The sequence below is a fragment of the Dendronephthya gigantea genome, unplaced genomic scaffold, assembly GCF_004324835.1.
Source record: "Dendronephthya gigantea isolate DGI-Jeju-01 unplaced genomic scaffold, DenGig_1.0 000024F, whole genome shotgun sequence".
Classification (NCBI taxonomy): Eukaryota; Metazoa; Cnidaria; class Anthozoa; order Malacalcyonacea; family Nephtheidae; genus Dendronephthya; species Dendronephthya gigantea.
This window is the reverse complement of record NW_021163034.1, coordinates 2,001,702-2,022,565: the sequence shown is the minus strand read 5'-3', so window position 1 is coordinate 2,022,565 and position 20,864 is coordinate 2,001,702. Positions and strand designations below refer to the sequence as shown.

Sequence of the window (20,864 nt, the reverse complement as noted above, 5' to 3'; positions counted from 1 at the left end):
TTCTGCTGTTAACTCGTTTTTTGTATCAATTTCCGTAAGATTCACCCCTTCCTGGTTGTGGTAAATTTCACGACGACGACGATAATAGATAATGATCGCCGTGAGAATTCCAGCAACGATTCCGGGAACCAATCTTGCCCCAACAATGATATACGTACCACTCAATTGAATTTGTAGATTTGACGATGTCGCCGCATTTCGTTGAAATTGAAATTCCATGAAAGTAAATTTTGTTTAAGAACACGAAGTAAAGAAGTAAAGTACCGAAATATGTTGTAAGTTAGGTAAGTTTGTAAGTAAAGTTTGTTATTTCTACGAAATTGGCGGAATTGTACCAACTATGCTCTAGAAATGAAGATCGAGTAATCAACTGTCTCAGCAAAAAGCTGTAAAATTATTTTTCCTAAATAGCGTCGAAAGAGACGTTTTTCGATAATTGTCGGTGATTAGTGCGATTTGCTAATCAGAACGCAGCATTGGCAATATTACTGAATTCTTACTAATTACCTAGGTAACTTTATTCGGATTTTTTTTCGGTTTTCAACGTTTTCAGGCTATGAAAACAAGCTAACTCTAAGAGAGTGGAATCATACACAACTACTTTCAAGCCAGGAGCAGTTGAGAAAAATTAGTCAATTATCGGTCTTCCGGCAGGAATCGAATTTACCTACATCGAGTGAAGTGCCACAAAATCGTATTTGATTTACCATCACCGTGTCTTTGAACACCTTTTCACTACAGCCGTATACCGTAGTAAATATTTTTCACACAACCAAAATCCGGTTGTATAGTACTTGTATAATATGAGAATGAGGCATTCGGCTAAAGTACAAAAATGAAATATAAGGCGTAAGACTAAGAGAATACAATTTCTCATCTATGCATGTTTGGAAACTCTGTTTGGGCTATGTTTGGAAATTGTTATGTGCATCTTCTGAGGGGTGTGGATTATAATATCATGATGGCTTCTACCAACAGTGTCTGTTACAGTGGATTTGCGTAACCCTGCAGTAGTGTTTTGCGAGGTTTTGGGAGTACTATCGTTCAATGTTATAAAGTGACTGTCCCCAAGACGTTCTGTGGAAGTCATTTCACCAGACCAGGCATATAACTGTGAAAATACCTAAACCTAATATCAACAATACGAAGTTAAAAGATAGTGAGAATTTAACTTAATAATTCGGGACTTGAGTTTGCCCCCTTATCGGCATACTCCCAAATTTTGGTCTGGATCTCTCAGTCTATCTAATATATAAAGATCAGTGATATAACAACAAAAATAACTTTTGCATTCGACGAATGAAAATGGCCACTTTTTTGGGTATACAGATCCTTTATGGAGAAAAGTGTCATACCTTTGTTTTTTATGTCCTTAGTTGGTTTGTGCATGGGCTCGTTCCTGTACCTTGATTCTGTTAATTTATGCTTATTCAAAATACCCACGAAATGTGAGTATTTCGAACGGTCGATTACAAGGCCTTTCCTCTTCTCTCCTCCCAGCCCCAACGCCCCTACAAAGTCACAGAAGGCCCTGGGAACGAGTATCTATTATAATTTAGGTATACTTACCCACTACCCCTAAGTAGTTGCCTATAAGGGAGTGGGCCGACGCGGACATGACGCATTTTTGCCGCCTCCAAGAACAGGCATATTTATTTCAGAATTTTTGAACGTTAATAGCTATCGGTGTTATAGCAAATTGTGATATACATCGATTCATGGTGCCGTATCTTTAGATAAACCCAATGTTTTCCGCCTGGGACACAAGTACAAAATCGTGGCCCGCTTAGAAAGTCGAAGCATGAATGCTTTCGTTATAACAAAACTTGGATATTTCCCTCGAAAGGGTTCATACATTAATATTAAGATTTATTAAGAGGAGGATATTTCCTAATATTCATCCAATTCATCTATCGGATCGAATCTCATATAAATTATACATGATATCGAAACAATCATATTGTGGCTTGTGTATATTCTTTACCGGTAATAGTTAAATTTTCTTAAATTGCTATAGTTAACATTCATTTAAAAATTAACTGTTTTTATGCGGCCAAATTGAGTTAAAGAAAAGCAATAACACGAGTTCATGTAAATTTTACTGTAAACCTACTGGAAAAATAGCAAGTAAATACTAAATTGACGTTATTATACATCGCAAAGAAAATTGTTCAACCAAATATCAGTTGATCATTTTCGTCTTCTGCATCTGCTGCCAATTCACTTTTTTTTGTTTTAAATCCCGTAAGATTTATCTCTTCCTGGTTGTCGTAAATTGCACGACGACGACGACAATAGATAATGATCGCCGTGAGAATTCCAACGACAATTCCGGGAACCAATATTGCCACAAATATAATATACCACTCAATTGAGTTTGCAGATTCGTCGGTATCATCAGAGTTCCCTGAAAATTGAAAACCCATGCAAGGATATTAAATTTTGTCAAAATAGCGCCTGAACTACAGCATTCAAATATTTACACGTGATGTAAATTAGATCATGATCATTGGTCAAAATTCTACATTTTCTATTTGAAAATGGCAAAGTGTTTACCATGTTTATTGGTAAACAATTTACATTATAAACTGGCCAATAGACAATAGTATAAACTCTGTGTAATATATTTTGTAATATTAAATTTAAAACATGACAAAATAAACAGAAGACAGGGTTGTTGAAGCTACAGATTATGTGGTGAAAAAAGCACTGTCACACTGATACATTAATAAGCGAACCCCAATATCTTAAATAATTTCAATATCAAAACACCCTGGCATATATTGCAATAAAAAGCATGAATTAGAGGCACTGGGAGCGCTCTATATAAACATGTAAATATTTTATTTAATTCACCGAATACCGTTATTTGCGCGCGCAAAAATCAAATATTTGATTTTCCTTTAGAATTGGCGGATTTGTAATACACGAACGGTATATGGCTTCCGCAAAAACATCTATTGAAAGACTGCATTCGTCGAATCTCTGCAGTTAGTGCCATGCAGCGTTTAAAACTAAACACAGGATAAAATATATAAACAGCGGAATGAACAGATCCGCCAAAGGTTAACTCTGTAGTTACATACATATTTACCTTCAAATTGCGCACAATATAATCTTCAAAACCCATTTCCACCTACTACTCTTTTAATCCGTCAATTGACTTTTACATCTTTTTGGCTTTTAACGTCCAGCGCAGATTATTCAACAGATTCTAGCGCACAACAGACTCTGCGACTTACCAGTTACGCATCAGGAACCAAAGACTACAATTCATACATTCGCCGTGCTTCCACTACGCAAATTATTCACTTTACTCTTTTACTCGTAAATTGTGTAAAATTACTAGCAAATGATCATGTTGAGTAATTTTACTCAATACTTGAGTAAAACCGTTAAACTGAAGCATTCATTTTACTCAGACCTTGAGTAAAATGTAATTGCAAATAATCAGTTTACTCAATGTTTGAGTAAATTATCAAGTTTTATCGTAAAATTGAGTTATTTTACTCAATTTGAGTAGCTATATTTACTCGGTTTGTTGAGTATATCATCCTAAGTTACTCAAAACAATTTACTCAAACATTCGCGTAAACACTTTACTCAAAATTTTGAGTGGAACTCCTCGATATTCGCGTAAATCTACGCATGAATCGAGTAAAAATAACGTTTTACTCAACTTTTTGAGTAATTTTACTCGAATTCAAAACAACACTCTCTTTTTGCAGTGTAATCTGTACAAGAATTGCATGCAGCCGACGATCATAATGATTCGTTGCACAAAAGTGCAAAATTCTAATAATTTATAACCTTTTATTAAAATACATTAATTTCTTACCTATGGCGCTTTTATGGTCTACATTTGGGCTGTGTTTTAAAACTGTTGTCGTGTGCGTCTTGTGGGGTGTTTGGATTATAGTGTCGTAATGACTTTTTCTAAGGGTGTTGGTTGCTGTAGATTTATAGAGCCCAGTTGATGTCTTTGGAATGCTGAAGGTCTTAGATACGGAGTCGTTGTTTTCAAAACGGTCTATGGAAATGCTCTCCTCAGACCAGGAAGATCTGTATATTAAAACTGATGAACTTTCGGAGCCTTGAACTTTATAGGTGTTGCCAGGGTGATGCTTTACAGTCATATTATTTGACACTGTGGGACTGAGATTCAAAACTGTTACGTTACGCGTCTTCTCTGTACTGTAAATCTCAGTATGGAGATAGATATTTCCAGCAATTGTCTTTGAAATAGAGTTATATGAAACAGTGGCGTTTGAAGGTTTTATTACAGTATGTTTCTTTTCCATGTGGATGGACTCACTACTTAAACCACCGTCTCCACGATCGTGTGTCGTGGTTGCAACGTATGATCCTAAAGGACTATAATTCAGAGCAGTTGTTGTATCGATCCTGTGTGTGGCAGCGACTCCATTTTCGTTAAGGATTGTAGTGTAGCTGGATGAAGGTGTCAATTCAGGTGTAACTGAATCTGCTGAGAGATTATAATGTTATGTTAACTTTTGACTAATTATGATAACTTTGACCGAGGTCTGAATAATTCTTGATATCATGCGAAAGCCGAATCCAATAATTGTTTTATTATAAATTTTAATTCTTCCTCGTTTAATGTGGCAAATCTACTGAACGCCATGATTATATTTGTTTTTGCAATTCTGAATTCTTAATTTCGCGGGCTTGTGCTGCCGCAGTGCTGCGTACTTCCGGTTGGATCGAAGTTCGATCCCAAAAATTAACATCCCTCGGTATGACGTCACAACCGGTTAAAATATGAAATTTAACCGGATATTGAGATTTATTTGGAGCGTTTCGACCAATCAGAAACGAGATTACAGTATGAATGTATAATAATAATTATTATTTATTGTAGATTGATTGAAAAATATTTCAGTGTAGAATGAAAGCATCAAACTTGCACGTCTCCGAAAACAGCGACTCTTCGAACATCTTTAATCAATCGGCTTATGATATTTCGACAATTAAAGGAGTTTTTTACCTTTATTTTTAACCTCCTTATGTTCACAATGTACTCCAGCATCCTCAAAATGAGTGCAATCCCCAGCTTCGATATAGGTGTGGTAATAACAGCTTGTTATGTTTGGTTCTGTCCCATCGCATTCAACGATAAACATCGGTCCATAACCGCGAGGAACGTAAGCAAGCTCTTTAGGAGTGCCCATATAACCAAGTTGACGGCATATAACCTTAGACTCGTCTGTGAACCACCAATGGGGGTCACACACTGATCCCCACTTTCCATAAAGGAATACTTCGACACGACCAATACCTTGCTCTTTCAATGGCCCTCTTAATCTGAGTGGCAAAGTCATGGCTGTAATAATTTATATAAAGTGAACGTTAGTCTTGAGCCCTTTTCTTTCAATGGTGATGTGAAACTCTAACTAATATAAGCCCTATGTAAAGCCCTATTATACCGATCGCTTTGCCCATGAGATTGAGATATACAGGGTGTCCCCAAAAAAACGAAAACTATTGAAATCTCCCGTAACAATGTAATTGTTCGAGTTTGAATGCCTAAGCACTCTGTTGGGACCCAAAGGTGTATAAATGTTTACCATACTCATTTTTATGCATGCATATGATGCAGTAAAATTTGCTTGTTCGCAAAAATGATATTTATTAACAATATTTACAATTTACAAATACGGATAACAATATTTAAATGTGCATCTTCAGGACCATGACCTTCGACATGTCCCCTTTCTCTAGCCACACAAAGCATTTACCATTTTATAAGTTGCATTAAATCCCCACGAGCTAAAATTCGTGAACACGGCATTCAAATTTTAACAATGACTGATTTCAATAGTTTTCGTTTTTTTTGGGACACCCTGTATATCATCCCGAACGGGTATGCAATATATTTCATCAAATTCCCGAAAGAAAGGTTTGAAAATTATATACAATATTAAATAACAAGTTGGACTCCATTTTGGGATTGTTGAAAGCTGCGCGAGGCATGCGTTCTACTGTACACGCAAGTTTAGACTTATACAGGGTGTATAAAAAAAACTGCAAATATCATAATTTGTATGCACGAGATTATACATTAAAGAATTTCAATGACTGTGTAACTAATTACGTAATTACGCTTCTGGGATTTGAAAATACGTTTCCCAGGGTTATCAAACAAGCACACAAAGTGAATTAAACTTATGAGTTCGATTACGAATGGCTCAGTTAAGAACAGAACTAATAGGCGTACTTTAAAACAAGAAATACTCTTAGCTGAGCCATTCTTCATTGACCTAATTTTAATTCACTTTGTGTGCTGGTTTTGATAACCCTGGGAAACGTATTTTCAAATCCCAAAAGCGTAATTAGTTGCACAGTCATTGAAATTCTAATGTATAACCTCGTGCATACAAATTATGGTATTTGCAGTTTTTTGATATACATTCTTTATACATTCTTGTTTTTTCAGAAAGTTTTCAATTCACACATTCAAGCCCCCTGTTTATATTTTCACAATGTGCCCGCTGTATTTCACAGACACAACAAACTGCTTATGTTTTGACAGCGGATTTAAGAATGAAATGCCAGCACTCTGTTCAACACTCCTCTCTTCCCGACTAACTTGCTTTACTTACAAAGTTGGAAAACAAAACTGCATAGATTATCTGTTATGTGTACTTACGGACAACTGCCACATCAAGTGAATTCTCGTCTTTTCGATCGTGTTCCTGAGCTACGCATTTATATATTCCCGTGTCAGTTTCACCAACATTTTCCAGCACCAATGTTTGTTCTTCTTTCTTCGTCTCCGTAATCTGTGTGTTTTCTTTATACCATGTCACATTAACAGCAGCGGTTCCTCCCTCTCCTCTGCACACGCATGTAAAGTTATCACCCTTATTTAACGTGATAGGACCGAAACAACTGAATATCACAGTCGGTCCCTCTGAGAATTAGAAAAAGATTTAAAATTATAAATTTTGCATTCATTGAATTTTTTTTCCCATCTAGACAGAGGTGGCAATTGCTTTGCTGCTGTTACATTAAAAACATTCTGTTAATTTTAAAACTTTTTTCAGTTTAATGTAATGGTAATATTTTCGGTTCGCTCGTGTATCTTGATTGCTCGATAAGCGAATTTCTATGAATCTACGCAAAACACTGTTTTTTTACATAGAAAAACATCGAATCGGTTTATGACATTAGCTTTTGCATATAAATAGCATTGTAAATAATGCAGTTTGATTTAAGGGTAGATCATGTCGTAAATGTATAAAATAATTTTTCTACGTCAAATATTTACAGTATATTTCACTGGAAAAGTGAAAACAATATTCTTGCTGTAAATATTTACTGTAAATATTTTTTTATGGTAATATCCGTAGTCTGACCTTAACATGCACGTACTATAATTATTTACAGTATATACAGTTTATTGCATAAATATATACCTTTTGAAGAGCACTGTACTCCTGCGTTGTTATCAGCAATTGGAAATTTAAAATGATGATCTTCGAAACCTCCATGAGGACAGTCCAGTATATTACGTTCCTTTCCAGTACAAGCGACATCATCCAACCACGGGTGCTGAGTTTTTTCGGGATTACCGAGGTCGACACCTAGTAAAGCCCTTTTGGCATCTGGGTAACCCAGTTGACGACATACTACTCTGGCATCTCTCATATCCCATCCACTATCTAAGATAAACCCCCATTGTCCATTGTGGAAAATCTCAATACTTCCTCCAAGACCATCGCGTGCTTCGTTTATCCTCACCGTTTCAGTTACCCCTAGAACAGCATACAAAAACCATTAGAATGTATTTAAACGGTTAATTGATCTACACGTCTTAAGCCCCGTTTGTACTACAGTCAATTTATCGGCACGGCATGGCTAAAATGTGTACGGTAACAATTTCATTCTAGCTCGGCCATTGTATTCGTAGCCTGAACGCTATATTAGAAATTAACCCGGATTTACACTATACACAGCGATTTATTGGCACGGCACCGCGGCTAAAATGGGTACCCGTGCCCATTTCATCCCTGCCCGGCATTTGTTTTGGTAGCGTGAACACTAATAAAATTTTTCATACAGCTACCCACTGTAGCGCTGCCGTGTTAGTCTCAATACTGAAGTTTAGTCTTAGTCATTACTAAATACTACATGATTTACGTTGAATTCTATTTATTCAACGGCAAAGTCTTATGTGACTATAAATTTAATTCCTATGTATTCATTCATATATAGATAAAAACGTTCTCAAAAGTGATTTTCAAAATTTTCATGTCAAGCTGCATCTATGAGGAGATGTTTAAAACCACCTTTGCATGTCTTTAAAAAATTAGTATCATCCCCGAGCCGGCGCGAAGCGCCGTGCGAGGGTACTAATTCCGCTGGGAGATTTATTACACCCGGGTATTGTGACAGAACATAGCGGAATCCAAAGTTGCTCAAATTCTATGTCGTGGACCGTGGACCGTGGACGTTCAATGGTCATGGTACTTATGCGCATGCGTGAAATGCGAACGAGTGTAGACTGGTAATCAACGAACGTTCTGATTGGCTAAGACAGAAAGTTTGTAATTCAATGAGAACGTCAGCAATTTAACTGTCATTTCGTAAACATTTTTGTAAAAGCGTTTCATAAACTTTGTGCAAAGAAAGTAAAACGAGAAGAAACAAGATATATGAAGCATGACAGATAGCAAAGATGAACGTGGATACAGTCAAAACAAAGCCGTGTAAGAGGAATAATTCATAATCTGCAAGCTTATAAATGTTTTCAAAGACAAAGGGTACGTGTTTACTTTGTTTATCTCGTACTTGTTTCGCGGTAAGAATGAGCCGTATTTGTATACTTTTCAGCTTTGTATGCCGTTCAATCGTTCATTTGTTAAATTTTCAGCTTTTTCTGCAAACGCATAAACCTGTGAAGGGCTATTACACCTTTGCTTTAACTTCAAAAAGTGTTTTTGAAAGTGTAATTTGAATTTTGGTATCAAAAATACACACTATATTTATAAAGTATACTGAAACTTTTAGCCGCCGGCGTTGACTGCAATTACAGAATAAAATAACATTTGAAGTTTTTTCTTTGTCTGTGAAGATTTTGTACTGTTTTAATCGTTTGAAACTTCGATTTTAAACCGTTACTTAATTGCTGGCATGGTATAATGCAGCAAAATTGAACGGGCAATGTTTACACTAGCTTTGTGATTATTTTTGTATTGAATGATGGAAACTTTAAGACTGATTTGAGTTTTGTGTCATTTCATAATATAAGTTTAGGTCAGGTTAACTCAGGAAATTGTGTACTTGGTTTGAAATAGCGAGGGGTTGCTGCATGCATGTATTTCTAGTCTAGTATTAAAATTACTTTGGATCCGTTTTCATCGATAAATGAAAAAGTAATAGTTTGTTGCATAATATACATAACATAGTAAAACAAAACTCGTACTATAAAATGCTCCATAGAACACATAAATTGCACTTGCATGGCCGTTCTTATTTTTTGTTAATTATTTATGCCCCAGATATACATGTAGTCATTAGCCAAACAGGCCCAGAAATTATTAAATTGTGCTCTAATGCAATTCTAAGAGCACGCGCGAAATTTCTGGACTAACGGAATTACTTTTACGGAATTACTACCAAGGGCACTTTTTTGTTATGTTTTATTTAATTCAGTACGTTTATACCTGTTTTTCTACATGCTACCCCAGCATCGTCGCATTTGTTGCGATGTATTCTGTAACTACAGCTTGCTACGTTTTGATGTTCCTTTTCACAAAAAACCTCATAAACCGGCACAGGCGGATCGTAACCTTTGGGAACGTTCCAAAACATAAGTTTATCAGAAACACCAAGATAACCAAGTTGACGGCAAAAAACCACAGTAAGGTCGTTATCATGATATGAATCACAAACTCTTCCCCATCTTCCATCAAGGAACACTTCAACGCGACCGGTACCATTTTCACTCGAAGGCCCTTTTAATCTGACAGGAAGCGCGGCTGTTAAAATAATTTATAAACAAACATCGTGAAGAGTTTACCCACCACAATGGGCAAACAACGATAATTTTAGCATGAGAAAAATTAAGGCATGTAAGAAGGGAAAATGAGAAGAACGTAGACCCCAGTATGGTGGATTTCCTCTATATTCATATCTGCTAAATTAATTTCATTTCATTTTTAACGATGCTTCCAACATTGTTTCCAGGGTATTTGCTCTGGCCACACATGCATGAGAAGAGCGGGAATACCTTAACTGGAGACGAGTTTGCGATCTCTGTAAATTATCGTCGTTTTCTTATATTTTAATGAGTAATTCCATCAGTTATTTTGTGGAAAAATAATTTATTTTAAAAATCAATGGCTTTGCCCGCCTGACGATTTAGTCGCGCACTGCAAATTTCAAGTTGTTGCATGTGATTATTCATTGCTTTAGAAATTGATTGTGAAAGCCCACCTTGAGAACTTAAAAAACGGAATACTATACGTAAGCAATACAAAAAGGTATTTTCCGAATTATCAGTGCTGATTCTCTTCAGTATACTTGTACTGATTCTTGTTCGCTTTTTTCAGTCGCACTACGAATTTAGTATTGCTTATTGAAGCTGGAAAGCTTACATCACACGATTGAGTGTTACTTACGATGAACCTTCAGACTGATCGATTTGCGTTCTGTAAGATTGTGCCTTTGGACTACACAGCTATATATTCCATTGTCTTGTTCAACAACATTTCGTAACACCAATGTTTGTCTTTCACCAATCTCTGTTTCCATCCGCGTATTTTCTTTATACCACGACACGTTGGCTGCTGGGATTCCTCCATTTTTACAAACACATGTCAAATTATCACCTTCGTCTGCTATGATAGCGCTGGAGCAGTTGATTGCCACAGTAATTCTCTCTAAATAATAATCCCAAGCAAAGTTTGAGATAGAAACACAAGAAAATTAAGCGATTCCATGGTAGAGGGTTAAAACCCGTATACATGGTTTATCCTAGATTAATTCATCTACACTCTTTTTTACGATTTTTTTACGATTTCACACATTCAAGCTGTTCCCTATTTTATGTTGTCGTTCTCTCTTTCTATTTTTCAAAGCTGGCCATGCAGTTGTATTTCACATGCATAGCGAGCTGGTTACGTTTTCGCGGCGGGCTGGATGACAGATACTAGCATGCTGCGAGACGCTTCCAGCCAATCAATTAAATTTTGTTACAAACACAAACTTCAGAAACTAAGCGCACAATCATAAAATATCCGTTACGAATGTCCTTACGGGGAAGTACCACATCAATTGATTTCTCGTCTTTTTGATCGTGGTCCTCAGCTACGCATTTATATATTCCCATGTCAGTTTCACCAACATTTTCCAGCACCAATGATTGTTCTTCTTTCTTCGTCTCCGTAATCTGTGTGTTTTCTTTATACCATGTCACATTAACAGCAGCGGTTCCTCCTTCACCTCTACACACGCATGCGAAATTATCACCCTTACTTAGCTTAACAGGAGTGAAACAACTGAATATCACAATCAGTCCCACTAAAAATTAGAAATAGATAAAGTTATAAGCTTTAGTAATTTATTTTCCATACGTATTGCAGGCAGGTCTGTTAAAAATTGAAAGAGTAATTGAATTGAAATTATAACATTTAACGTAACGCGCGTGCTGCTTGGTGAAGAGGACTTTCCATAATTGTACAGAAACATGGAAATATTTTTTCCATATTACTTCTTCTATAAACAGTACTTATACAGTTGTATGACTGATGGTTTATCAAGCGCATGTTATACTGTAAATCCACGAAATATTTTCACTAGAATTATATTTACAGCAGATATTTAAATGAAAAAAAAACATTATAAGGATACTGTTTTTTATAGTAAGTGTCTTTTGTTTCACCTTAAGAGATAGCTAAAGTAAATATTAACAGTAGTAAAATTTTGGTAAACTAAAATTTAGTTTAGTTTAGTTTAGTTTAGTTAGTTTAGTTTAGTTTAGTGTAAAAATATACCTTTTGAAGAGCACTGCACTCCTGCGTTGTGGTGTTCTTCGTGAGTACGGCCTCCGAGACCTCCATGAGGACAATCAAATATATTACGTTCCTCCCCAGTACAAGCGACTTTATTCAACCACGGTCGAGAGGTTCTGTCGAAATGATCACGATCGGTTCCGATCAAAATCCTTCTAGCATCAGGAAAACCGAGTTGACGACATACAACCCTACCATCTCTCATATCCCATCCATATTCTAAGATATATCCCCATCGTCCATCGTGGAAGATTTCAATACTACCAGTGCCATTTTCCGCGTTTTTCCCATGTAACCGTACTCGTTCAGTTACCGCTAAAACGATGGAAAATACTATCAGAATTGTATTTAAAATATATTATAGTCTAGTGTCACTATAATATTTCATTCCTATATTAATACATAAAACCGTTCTCAAAAATTATTTTTAAAATGGGACGTGGCTCTTCGAAAGATTACCAGTTAGCATGTCTAGCTGCATCTTTGAGGAAAGCTATATAACCACGTTCTTTTATCTTATTTAAAATGGTCTATTTTCTTTTTTCCTTGAGAAGTGAAAAAAAAATAGTTTGTTGCATAATACTGCGCAGACGGAAATAAACGGTCTTTAGATGCTGAAGGCGGTTTGCTGTACTAGTTTATTTAATTTAGCATACGTTTATACCTGTTCTTCTACATTCTACTCCAGCATCTTTGCACCTGTCGTCGCCTTTTTTGCCGTGAAAACAGTTTTCTACACTTCGATCTCTTTTATTACATGTAAGTTCGTAAACCGGCCCAGGAGGATCATAACCTTTGAGAAACGTCGTATAATTAAGTTGCTCAACAGCATCCAGATAACCAAGTTCACGGCATACAACCCTAGCATCGATGAAATCCCAATCTTTATCACAAACTCTTCCCCACCCTCCATTAAGGAACACTTCTACACGACCAATTCCATTTTCACTTGAAGGCCCCTTTAATCTGACAGGCGGGGTGGCTGTTAAAATATTTCATGAAAAACATTGTGAAAGTAAGAGCACAGTTATTAAAACACACAATTCATTATCTATGTTATTGTCCAGGTTTATGCAAAAAATGGTTCCTTATCCGTCACATGTCTATTGTATTTTTGCCCAACTATAGGCTTGGCTTAGCTCCTCAACCGTGACTTGAAGAACATGTTAATTCAGACCTTACTATTGGTTTATTTGTTCAAAACACAATAGGCAGGTGACGAATAAGGAACATTTTTTTGCAGAAATGTTCCCCGACATAGTTAATGAGTTCTATTATTTCGGAGTTTACTCCACTATCAGCTTACATTTACGCATTTAAATTTAATAAAATTTGTTATTAAAAAAGCTTCTGGTCGTTATTAAAAAGATATTATATAGCAAACGTCACTTCTGGTGAAATGGAGCTCAGTGATTGGTTGAGAATAATTTTCAGCGGTCCATTACTTTCCCGTAGTGGACCGGCACTTTTCTGTAACTGACCGGCGTTAGCGACGATACATTACGAGATGAAAAACAAAGAAGTTCTCAATGAGAAAGGCACAAATAAATGCTCAAGAAATTAATTGAAATTAATAAGGCGTCTCCAGACAGTTTAGGTAAACTGAATAATTTAATCTTTTGTTTTTGTTTTTATCAAATGCGTGCCAGCTAGGCTACTAATACGAATTCATGCATTTCTTGGTTGTTTCAAGTGCAAATACATCCCTTATGCCATATAATGAACTTTTTATTAACCTCGCTTGCTCGGTCTTTACCGAGAAATATCGGACCTCGATCTTTTTGTACAAACCTTGCTCTACGAGCTCGGTCTGTACAAAAAGACCTCGTGTTTGGTTAACAAGAAGTTATTATTACATTTAAACGAGGCTGAACGAAAGTTCGTTCCTAAACACATGGAAGAAGAGAATAAAAATAATTTAGCTCACCACGATGGGCAAAAAATAATTTTAGCATGAAAAAAAGAAGCAAGTCAATAGGAACAGGAAACGACTGGTAAATTGGTTTCTCCAAATAAACAGACAGGGTTTCTAGTCAGTCTACGAATGTACTAATATACAGTTCCACTTTTAATACTGATAATACAACCTGTTACAACTACGAAAAAATTAATATTTTTTTATTATACTTACGACGAATCGTCAGTTGAATTGATTTGCGTTCTGTAAGATTGTGGCTTTCGACTACACAACTGTATGTCCCATTGGCATTTCTACCAACATTTCTTAGCAGCAATATTTTCTTTCTTTTTTTTCTCAGTAATCCGTGTGTTTTCTTTATACCACGACACGCTGGTTGCTGGGACTCCTCCTGCACCTAGACCTCTACATGCACATGTGAAATCATCACCTTCTTTCACTTGGATAGGACTGAAGCAACTGAGTAACACAGTTATTCCCGCTAAAAATATAACCAAAACAAGGTTTCAACCAGACGTTATAACAAGACAGAAGAAATTTATGGTTGAACGAGTAAAACTGTGCAAACCTATATATCTATTCGGCAGGTATAATTACAAGTCTATATATCATGAATGAATTTAAATTCTTTACGTCATGGGATAGTGTTTTTGCCTCATGTTAGTATGTATGTCTCAGTCAGTCTCAAAGGGCCTGTATGCATGCATATAAAAGCTTGCCCTCCTTTGGTCTCTCTAGTAATCCTACTACCCGATCATGTTGCTCGCCAGAAATATATATGTTGGTCTCTCTAGTAATCCTACTAACCGATCATGTTGCTCGCCCGAAATATATATGTTGTCAAGTAAAATAAAAAAAAATACATTTAACAAATTACATTGTTCTCTAAAATTTATGAATATAACTATGCAAAACGTTTTCTCTCCTGTTGAAAAGTCTCATTTCCGTTACTGTCTGTCGTGCAAAATAACTCAAAGAGAAATAGAGCTAGCGTGACAGAATACTGTAAGCCATGTTATAGCTATATCATGTTGATAAAGTTCAAAATTAATTTGACTAGTGGAACCCCATATATAATAATAAATTCACCTGTCAAAGAACATTGTACTCCCACGTCTCGAAAGTGCAAGCAAGAATTTTTTCCCCATCCTGGATGAGAACATTCTGAAATATATCTTTCATCTCCGGTACAAGCGACGTGACTTAACCATATAGGTACACTATACCATCCAAATGGAACATGGTGGTGATCTATTGCATGTGCAGTACTAATGGCATATGGGTAACCAAGCTGACGACATGCAACAGTACTATCTTTCATATCCCATTCATGAAGACAGATTGTCCCCCAGGTTCCGTTGTAAAATACCTCGACACGACCGATGCCTTTTGCACTGGATGGCCCTCTTAATCTGAGCGGTGCTTTTATTCCTGTGGGATTAGTAATATTATTTATTATTATACATTATAGTAGTAAAAGCGATTTGATTGGCTAATGCTTGACAGATAAATCGCGCAATCACGCAAAATTCAGTTAGCTGCTAGCAGATAACTGAGTTATCTGCAATTGAGCCTGCGGTGGTTAAAAAGCGGTATTCACTTGAATGTATTTATGTATTAATAAATTATGTATTTTTGGATGTTGCCATTAAAGAAGGTTTTTCATTCGTTCATGCTATGTTTACTATTCTTCAAATGTATAATAAAACTATTATTGAATTCGGTTTTTGTGATATGCAGAGTTATCAAGGTCTCGGTAAGCGTTATCCGCCTCACCTTCGGCTCGGCTGATAACGCTTACCTCGACCTTGATAACTCTACATATCACAAAAACCTCATCCAATAATTGTTTATTATATGTGTACAGAGATTTATGCACAGCAGAATGATGAAATAAAAATCGTATTTCACTCTGTAAATAAATTTCATGCAATTTGATTGGACGTACGATGTTTTTCACGTGTGAAAAAATGCCATACACGGCTTTTGATTGGACGTACGATATTCTTCACACGTGAAAAATTGTCGTATGTCATTTTGGCGGTTTGGTTTACATTTTCTTTCAAGATGGCGTCGACATATAGGAGTGAAATTCAAAACATAATTCTCATATTCAAGATATTTTTACATTCAGCACATTCTCAAATCTTTCGGAAAGAATATCTAACTTCTATTGAACAAAATTACAAAGAAACTGAACGGTAATAAATATGTTTTGATGGATAAAGTTTCGATTTTGTTGATCACTGAGTTTTTGTATATTAAAAGCGTGTCGTTGTCAAATTGATCTCTATACACATTTAATAAACAAATTCTCTATACACATTTAACAACTTCGTCTCCAAAATCTCTATACACATTTAACAACCTCGTTGCGAAGGATCCTTCCCAACTCGTGCATAAAAATCGTACGCACTCGCCAACCATGAAGTAATCTCTATTTCTCATTAGTCACCGACATTCGGCCATGTATTAATTGTTGGTGACCGTTGACGAATAAAATTTATTCAAAATAAGAATGCACTTCTCCATGTAACAGACAAGAGCATACGCCGAGTGTCGCTGACCTATATGAGAAACAGACATTTACAAAAAAAGTTTCCAAGATTTTCAAAGGAATTGGTATGTTGAGACGCATGAAACCTTATATACCGAAGTTTGCTCTTATACAAGTTTACAATGCCATAATTCTGCCACATTTTGACTATACTGTAGCCTTGTTTGGGATACTTGTAGTAGTTATTTGATCGAAAAGTTACAAAAAATGCGAAACAGGGCTGCACGAGTTATAACTGGTAAATCGTATGAAGCAAGGTCGAGTGAAATCCTAGCAGACCTTGGGTGGCTACCATTGGCAAAACGAATGAAAATAAAAAAGGCAACGTTTATGTACAACATATAAGAAACAAAAATCACAATGAATCTATGATAAATATGTTTAAAATAAGCAACAATGAAGCTCATAATCTACGAAGTAACGAAATTAATTTTCAAATTCCAAAGCCAAGGACAAACTTTATGAAGAAAAGCATCAGCTTTTCCGGCGTAACATTGTGGAATGATCTGCCAACCACTGCAAAACAACAAGAGCTAACAATTGCTCAATTTAAAAATATTCTTGGTAGCCATTTTACGTCTAATAATTAGTAATTTCTTTTAATTCTTATACTTTCATAAATTTATATAATTGTGTGTGTTAATTTTTGTAAATAATGTATAGATTGATTTTTACTAGCGGGTGAACGGCCTCTTGAAAATCAGTTTTTAGTACTGAAGGGTTACCGTTTTGTAAATAAGGTTGAATAATAATAATAATAATACTTCAGCTGTTTATCTATGAAGACTATTATTATTGATCCCTTGACACATTCAATATGCACTATTAGCTTAATACTTTAGTGCACATTTCATAACAGTCTTAAGTAAAAGTATAATACCTTTGTTTGTGGTGAAATATGAAATGTTTGTGTCAGACAACGGATTCTGAAATAAGGCCTAGTTTTTGTTTTAGATTTTGTTTGCGTCGAATGTTATTCAAACAATAGATAATGAGATGATAATGAGGGTTGCCATATGGGGTCGCTCATTCTTCAAGCTACTGTCAATCTGGAGTTTTTAAAATTCGCGACTTTGCGAATTTTCTAAAGCCGTTCTTTGCTTTTGGTTTAGCTAATGACGAGCACGACGACTATTAACTGTATGCATATCAAAAGCAAGCAACCTCGACCTTACCATATTTTGCCCCTACGCGATGGTCGCTGCGTGGGTCAGTCTAGTTCCTAGGCCTCTATACGTTCTTTAGTACGCGATCTCAATCTCATTAATATACGCACGGAACAGCGTGCAATGAGGCCTAGGGACTAGGCTGTATGATGGCACCCAAGGATCCCAGTATCATAACTATAGTTTTCGGCTCCTTCCTACGGCTACGCATTTTACGGTCATCGAACATGAACTAACATATTATATATGAACATGTCCCCCGCCCCAATGATTGACGCTGGCTATGCCTATGGTAGATGAGTACCTCCAATTTTCAAATGAATTCGGTAGATGTCTTCTGAGCCGTTTTTAAAAAAAACATTACATACATAGAATCCACTATCATAAACTCTGACATTCTGCAAGATTACTTTCGTTGAATTATGAAGTGCGACGCGTCCTTTATAACTTTCATGAATCTTGAGACCTTGACCTTTGAAGTGGTGCATAATAAATGTTCTTTCGGATAAGCTAGGAACCGAACTATAACGGAGAATTGTGGATAGACATGAATCGTCGCTGATACAAGGGATTTCCACGTCTGAACCAACCGTCACGGTTTGAACACGATAATCTGACGAGGATAATGCTAATACTAGAAACATGAAACAAAAAATTAGTTATGTGATCAAAACGGGTTGAGTGGCAATCTTGGCAATGTACTTCATTGACAAATGAAGTACTTTATTGTTTTATTTATTTTTGGTATATTATTTATTTATTGAAGTACTTTATTGTTTTTCTTTTTTTCTGAGCACCAACAATCCATCACCGACTGTCGGCGACATACGAGAACCAGTCTTAAGACTTGAATTCAATTGTTTGTGCTCAGAAATAAGGAAAATTCCTTTAAAACAACAAAGTGCTTCATTTCCCTCAGCACGAGGAATTACCAATGTCAATGATGTCCTATTTCATCAGCGATATACACATTTAATAAACAAATTACTTCATGGTTGGCTCGTTTGTACGATTTTTATTATGCACTCGTTGCGAAGGATCGCAAAATCACTCATTCGCTGCGCTCACTCGTTCGTATTGCGATCCTTCACAACTCGTGCATAAAAATCGTACGCACTCGCCAACCATGAAGTAATCTCTATATACACGTTCACACGATGCAGCATAACTTGACAACGGTACAAAAATTGCAGCGGTTCGAAAATTTCCGCTTACGGCGCTTAGTGGTCGCGTTTACGCGATGCCACAACATGGTCATTTAGCCAATATCACAAGCCAATAAAACAAGAATATCGCCGCCAGAAAACATGACACCGAAAAGAGCTAGTAGGAAGTAATCACTAATAAAATTACTAATAAGTCATTTAGTCACAATCTTACCATTCTTCCAGAACAGGAAAATTTTCCCGCTTGGCTGTATACACAGCTATGTTGTTAAAATTATCAAATTATATTAATGAAAAGAGCTGCGCTCAAGCATCCAAGTTGGATGAAATCCATTTCTCTCATCATTCCGTCGTAAAAATTAACAGCATATACGCAAGGTCGAAACGGCATGATTTAATACCGTTTTCAAATGAAAACGGCATCATGTAATTACATGTAAACGGGGTCTTAGTGATAAGTTGGGCACTCAGCCATACATATCTCAAAATGTTCCGACTTGAGTGGGTGAACTGATGCATCTAGTTGTGCTTCAAGGCCTTCTCAATCATGGCAAATAAAAAACTAGCAGCGCTGGCAAATGCTGCTTGGAATTGTTAAAAGGGAGCTCGGCTATCACAAGGAGTGCGATAACGAATACAAAATTCGTCATTTTTGCGCTAACTCCGCTTTGTTTTCTTACACCTTCTGGCGAAACTCGTAGTGGATGAAATTATTGCCTAAACTAGACGTTTTAGCGATGGCGTATGCTAGCAACGCGCGAGAATAACAAATCCCGTAGTTGTATAGCTATGTTCGTGGTCATGCGTATTTGCCATTTTCCGGCGAATATGACCATGGTTGTATTTGCCATTTTTCGACGAATATGACCATGGTCGTATTTGCCATTTTCCAGCGAATATGACCATGGTCGTATTTGCCATTTTCCGGCGAATATGACCATGGTCGTATTTGCCATTTTTCGGCTAATATGACCATGGTCGTATTTGCCATTTTCCGACGAATATGCCGGACCATGGTCGTATTTGCCATTTTCCGACGAATATGACCTTGGTCGTATTTGCCATTTTCCGACGAATATGACCATGGTCGTATTTGCCATTTTCCGACGAATATGACCATGGTCGTATTTGCCATTTTCCGGCGAATATGACCATGGTCGTATATTTGTATTTTCCGGCGAATATGACCATGGTTGCATGCTACTAAAGCTCTAATTCTGTACTCTATTGAAAAACAATAAACAAAACCACTACTCAATTCTCTTGGCCCTAATCTAATAATAATTAGTCATAAAAAATAGAATAAATCGACTTTTAAATTAATTGAATTGTGTGATTAGATGATATTAGCAGTCAAGATAATTTAGATAAACCCGAATTAAACTGGTTATACGCATGCGTGGCAGAGTGTAGTAACTAGTCAACTACGGACCTGTTTCTCAAACTGCTATTATCAGAGCTTTGTGCGGGCATATATGGACTTGGGTTCGAGAATGTGGCGTGGGAACCAAAATTAGAGCCTTGTGCGACCCACGTGTAATTTGTAATTTGTAATTTGTAACGTTTTCGACACAGCGTCGAGAACCATGCAAGCGTGTTCCGTTAAATATGCTTTTTTGTCAGTTTTTATATGATTACTTTAAATGTCGGGTTACATTTATAAGGATATTACTATTAAAGCAAACAAGGATTCTCAATGTCTAATATCGCTTTAACTCTCATAACAATGCGATGATAATCGTTGAGATGAAATGATTTCTTTGAATGTAAGAAAAAGTGCCTCGTTTTGAGCCCCTATATCCACGTCGATTAAGATGTTTACCACGCAGATACAATTTTGTACTTCTTGAGAAATTGCGGTTTATATTCTCATATGTTGTATGTATAGATATCGAAAACAAATGCTTTTGCATAATTGTGGAATATCTTAATTATAGATGTAAACATCTTACCTTTACATCGCTCTGGGACAAAGTACAACGCGCATAATACGCCTGCGATAAAGACGAAGACTTGCAT

General features: G+C 36.3%; 1 protein-coding gene across 1 annotated transcript; it reads right to left on the bottom strand.

Annotated features, from left to right (window-relative positions):
* Positions 1–4,203: 4,203 nt before the first annotated feature.
* On the bottom strand, positions 4,204–20,864 carry LOC114522801 (scavenger receptor cysteine-rich domain superfamily protein-like). The gene is made up of 11 exons (XM_028543548.1): positions 20,798–20,864; positions 12,703–13,020; positions 12,021–12,353; positions 11,284–11,547; positions 10,647–10,907; positions 9,690–10,004; positions 7,440–7,778; positions 6,671–6,934; positions 5,009–5,344; positions 4,316–4,486; positions 4,204–4,235 (listed from the first exon to the last, which is right to left on the bottom strand). Exons 1-11 carry the CDS (start codon positions 20,862–20,864, stop codon positions 4,204–4,206), a joined length of 2,700 nt encoding a protein of 899 aa, XP_028399349.1.

Coding starts and splice junctions, on each gene's coding strand:
- LOC114522801 (XM_028543548.1), bottom strand. CDS start 20,864: ATGCAAGTCTTCGTCTTTATCGCAGGCGTATTATGCGCGTTGTACTTT. Junction 10,908..11,283: donor AATTGATGTGGTACTTCCCC/GTAAGGACATTC, acceptor ATTATTATTTAG/AGAGAATTACTGTGGCAATC. Junction 6,935..7,439: donor AGTACAGTGCTCTTCAAAAG/GTATATATTTAT, acceptor TCTAATTCTCAG/AGGGACCGACTGTGATATTC.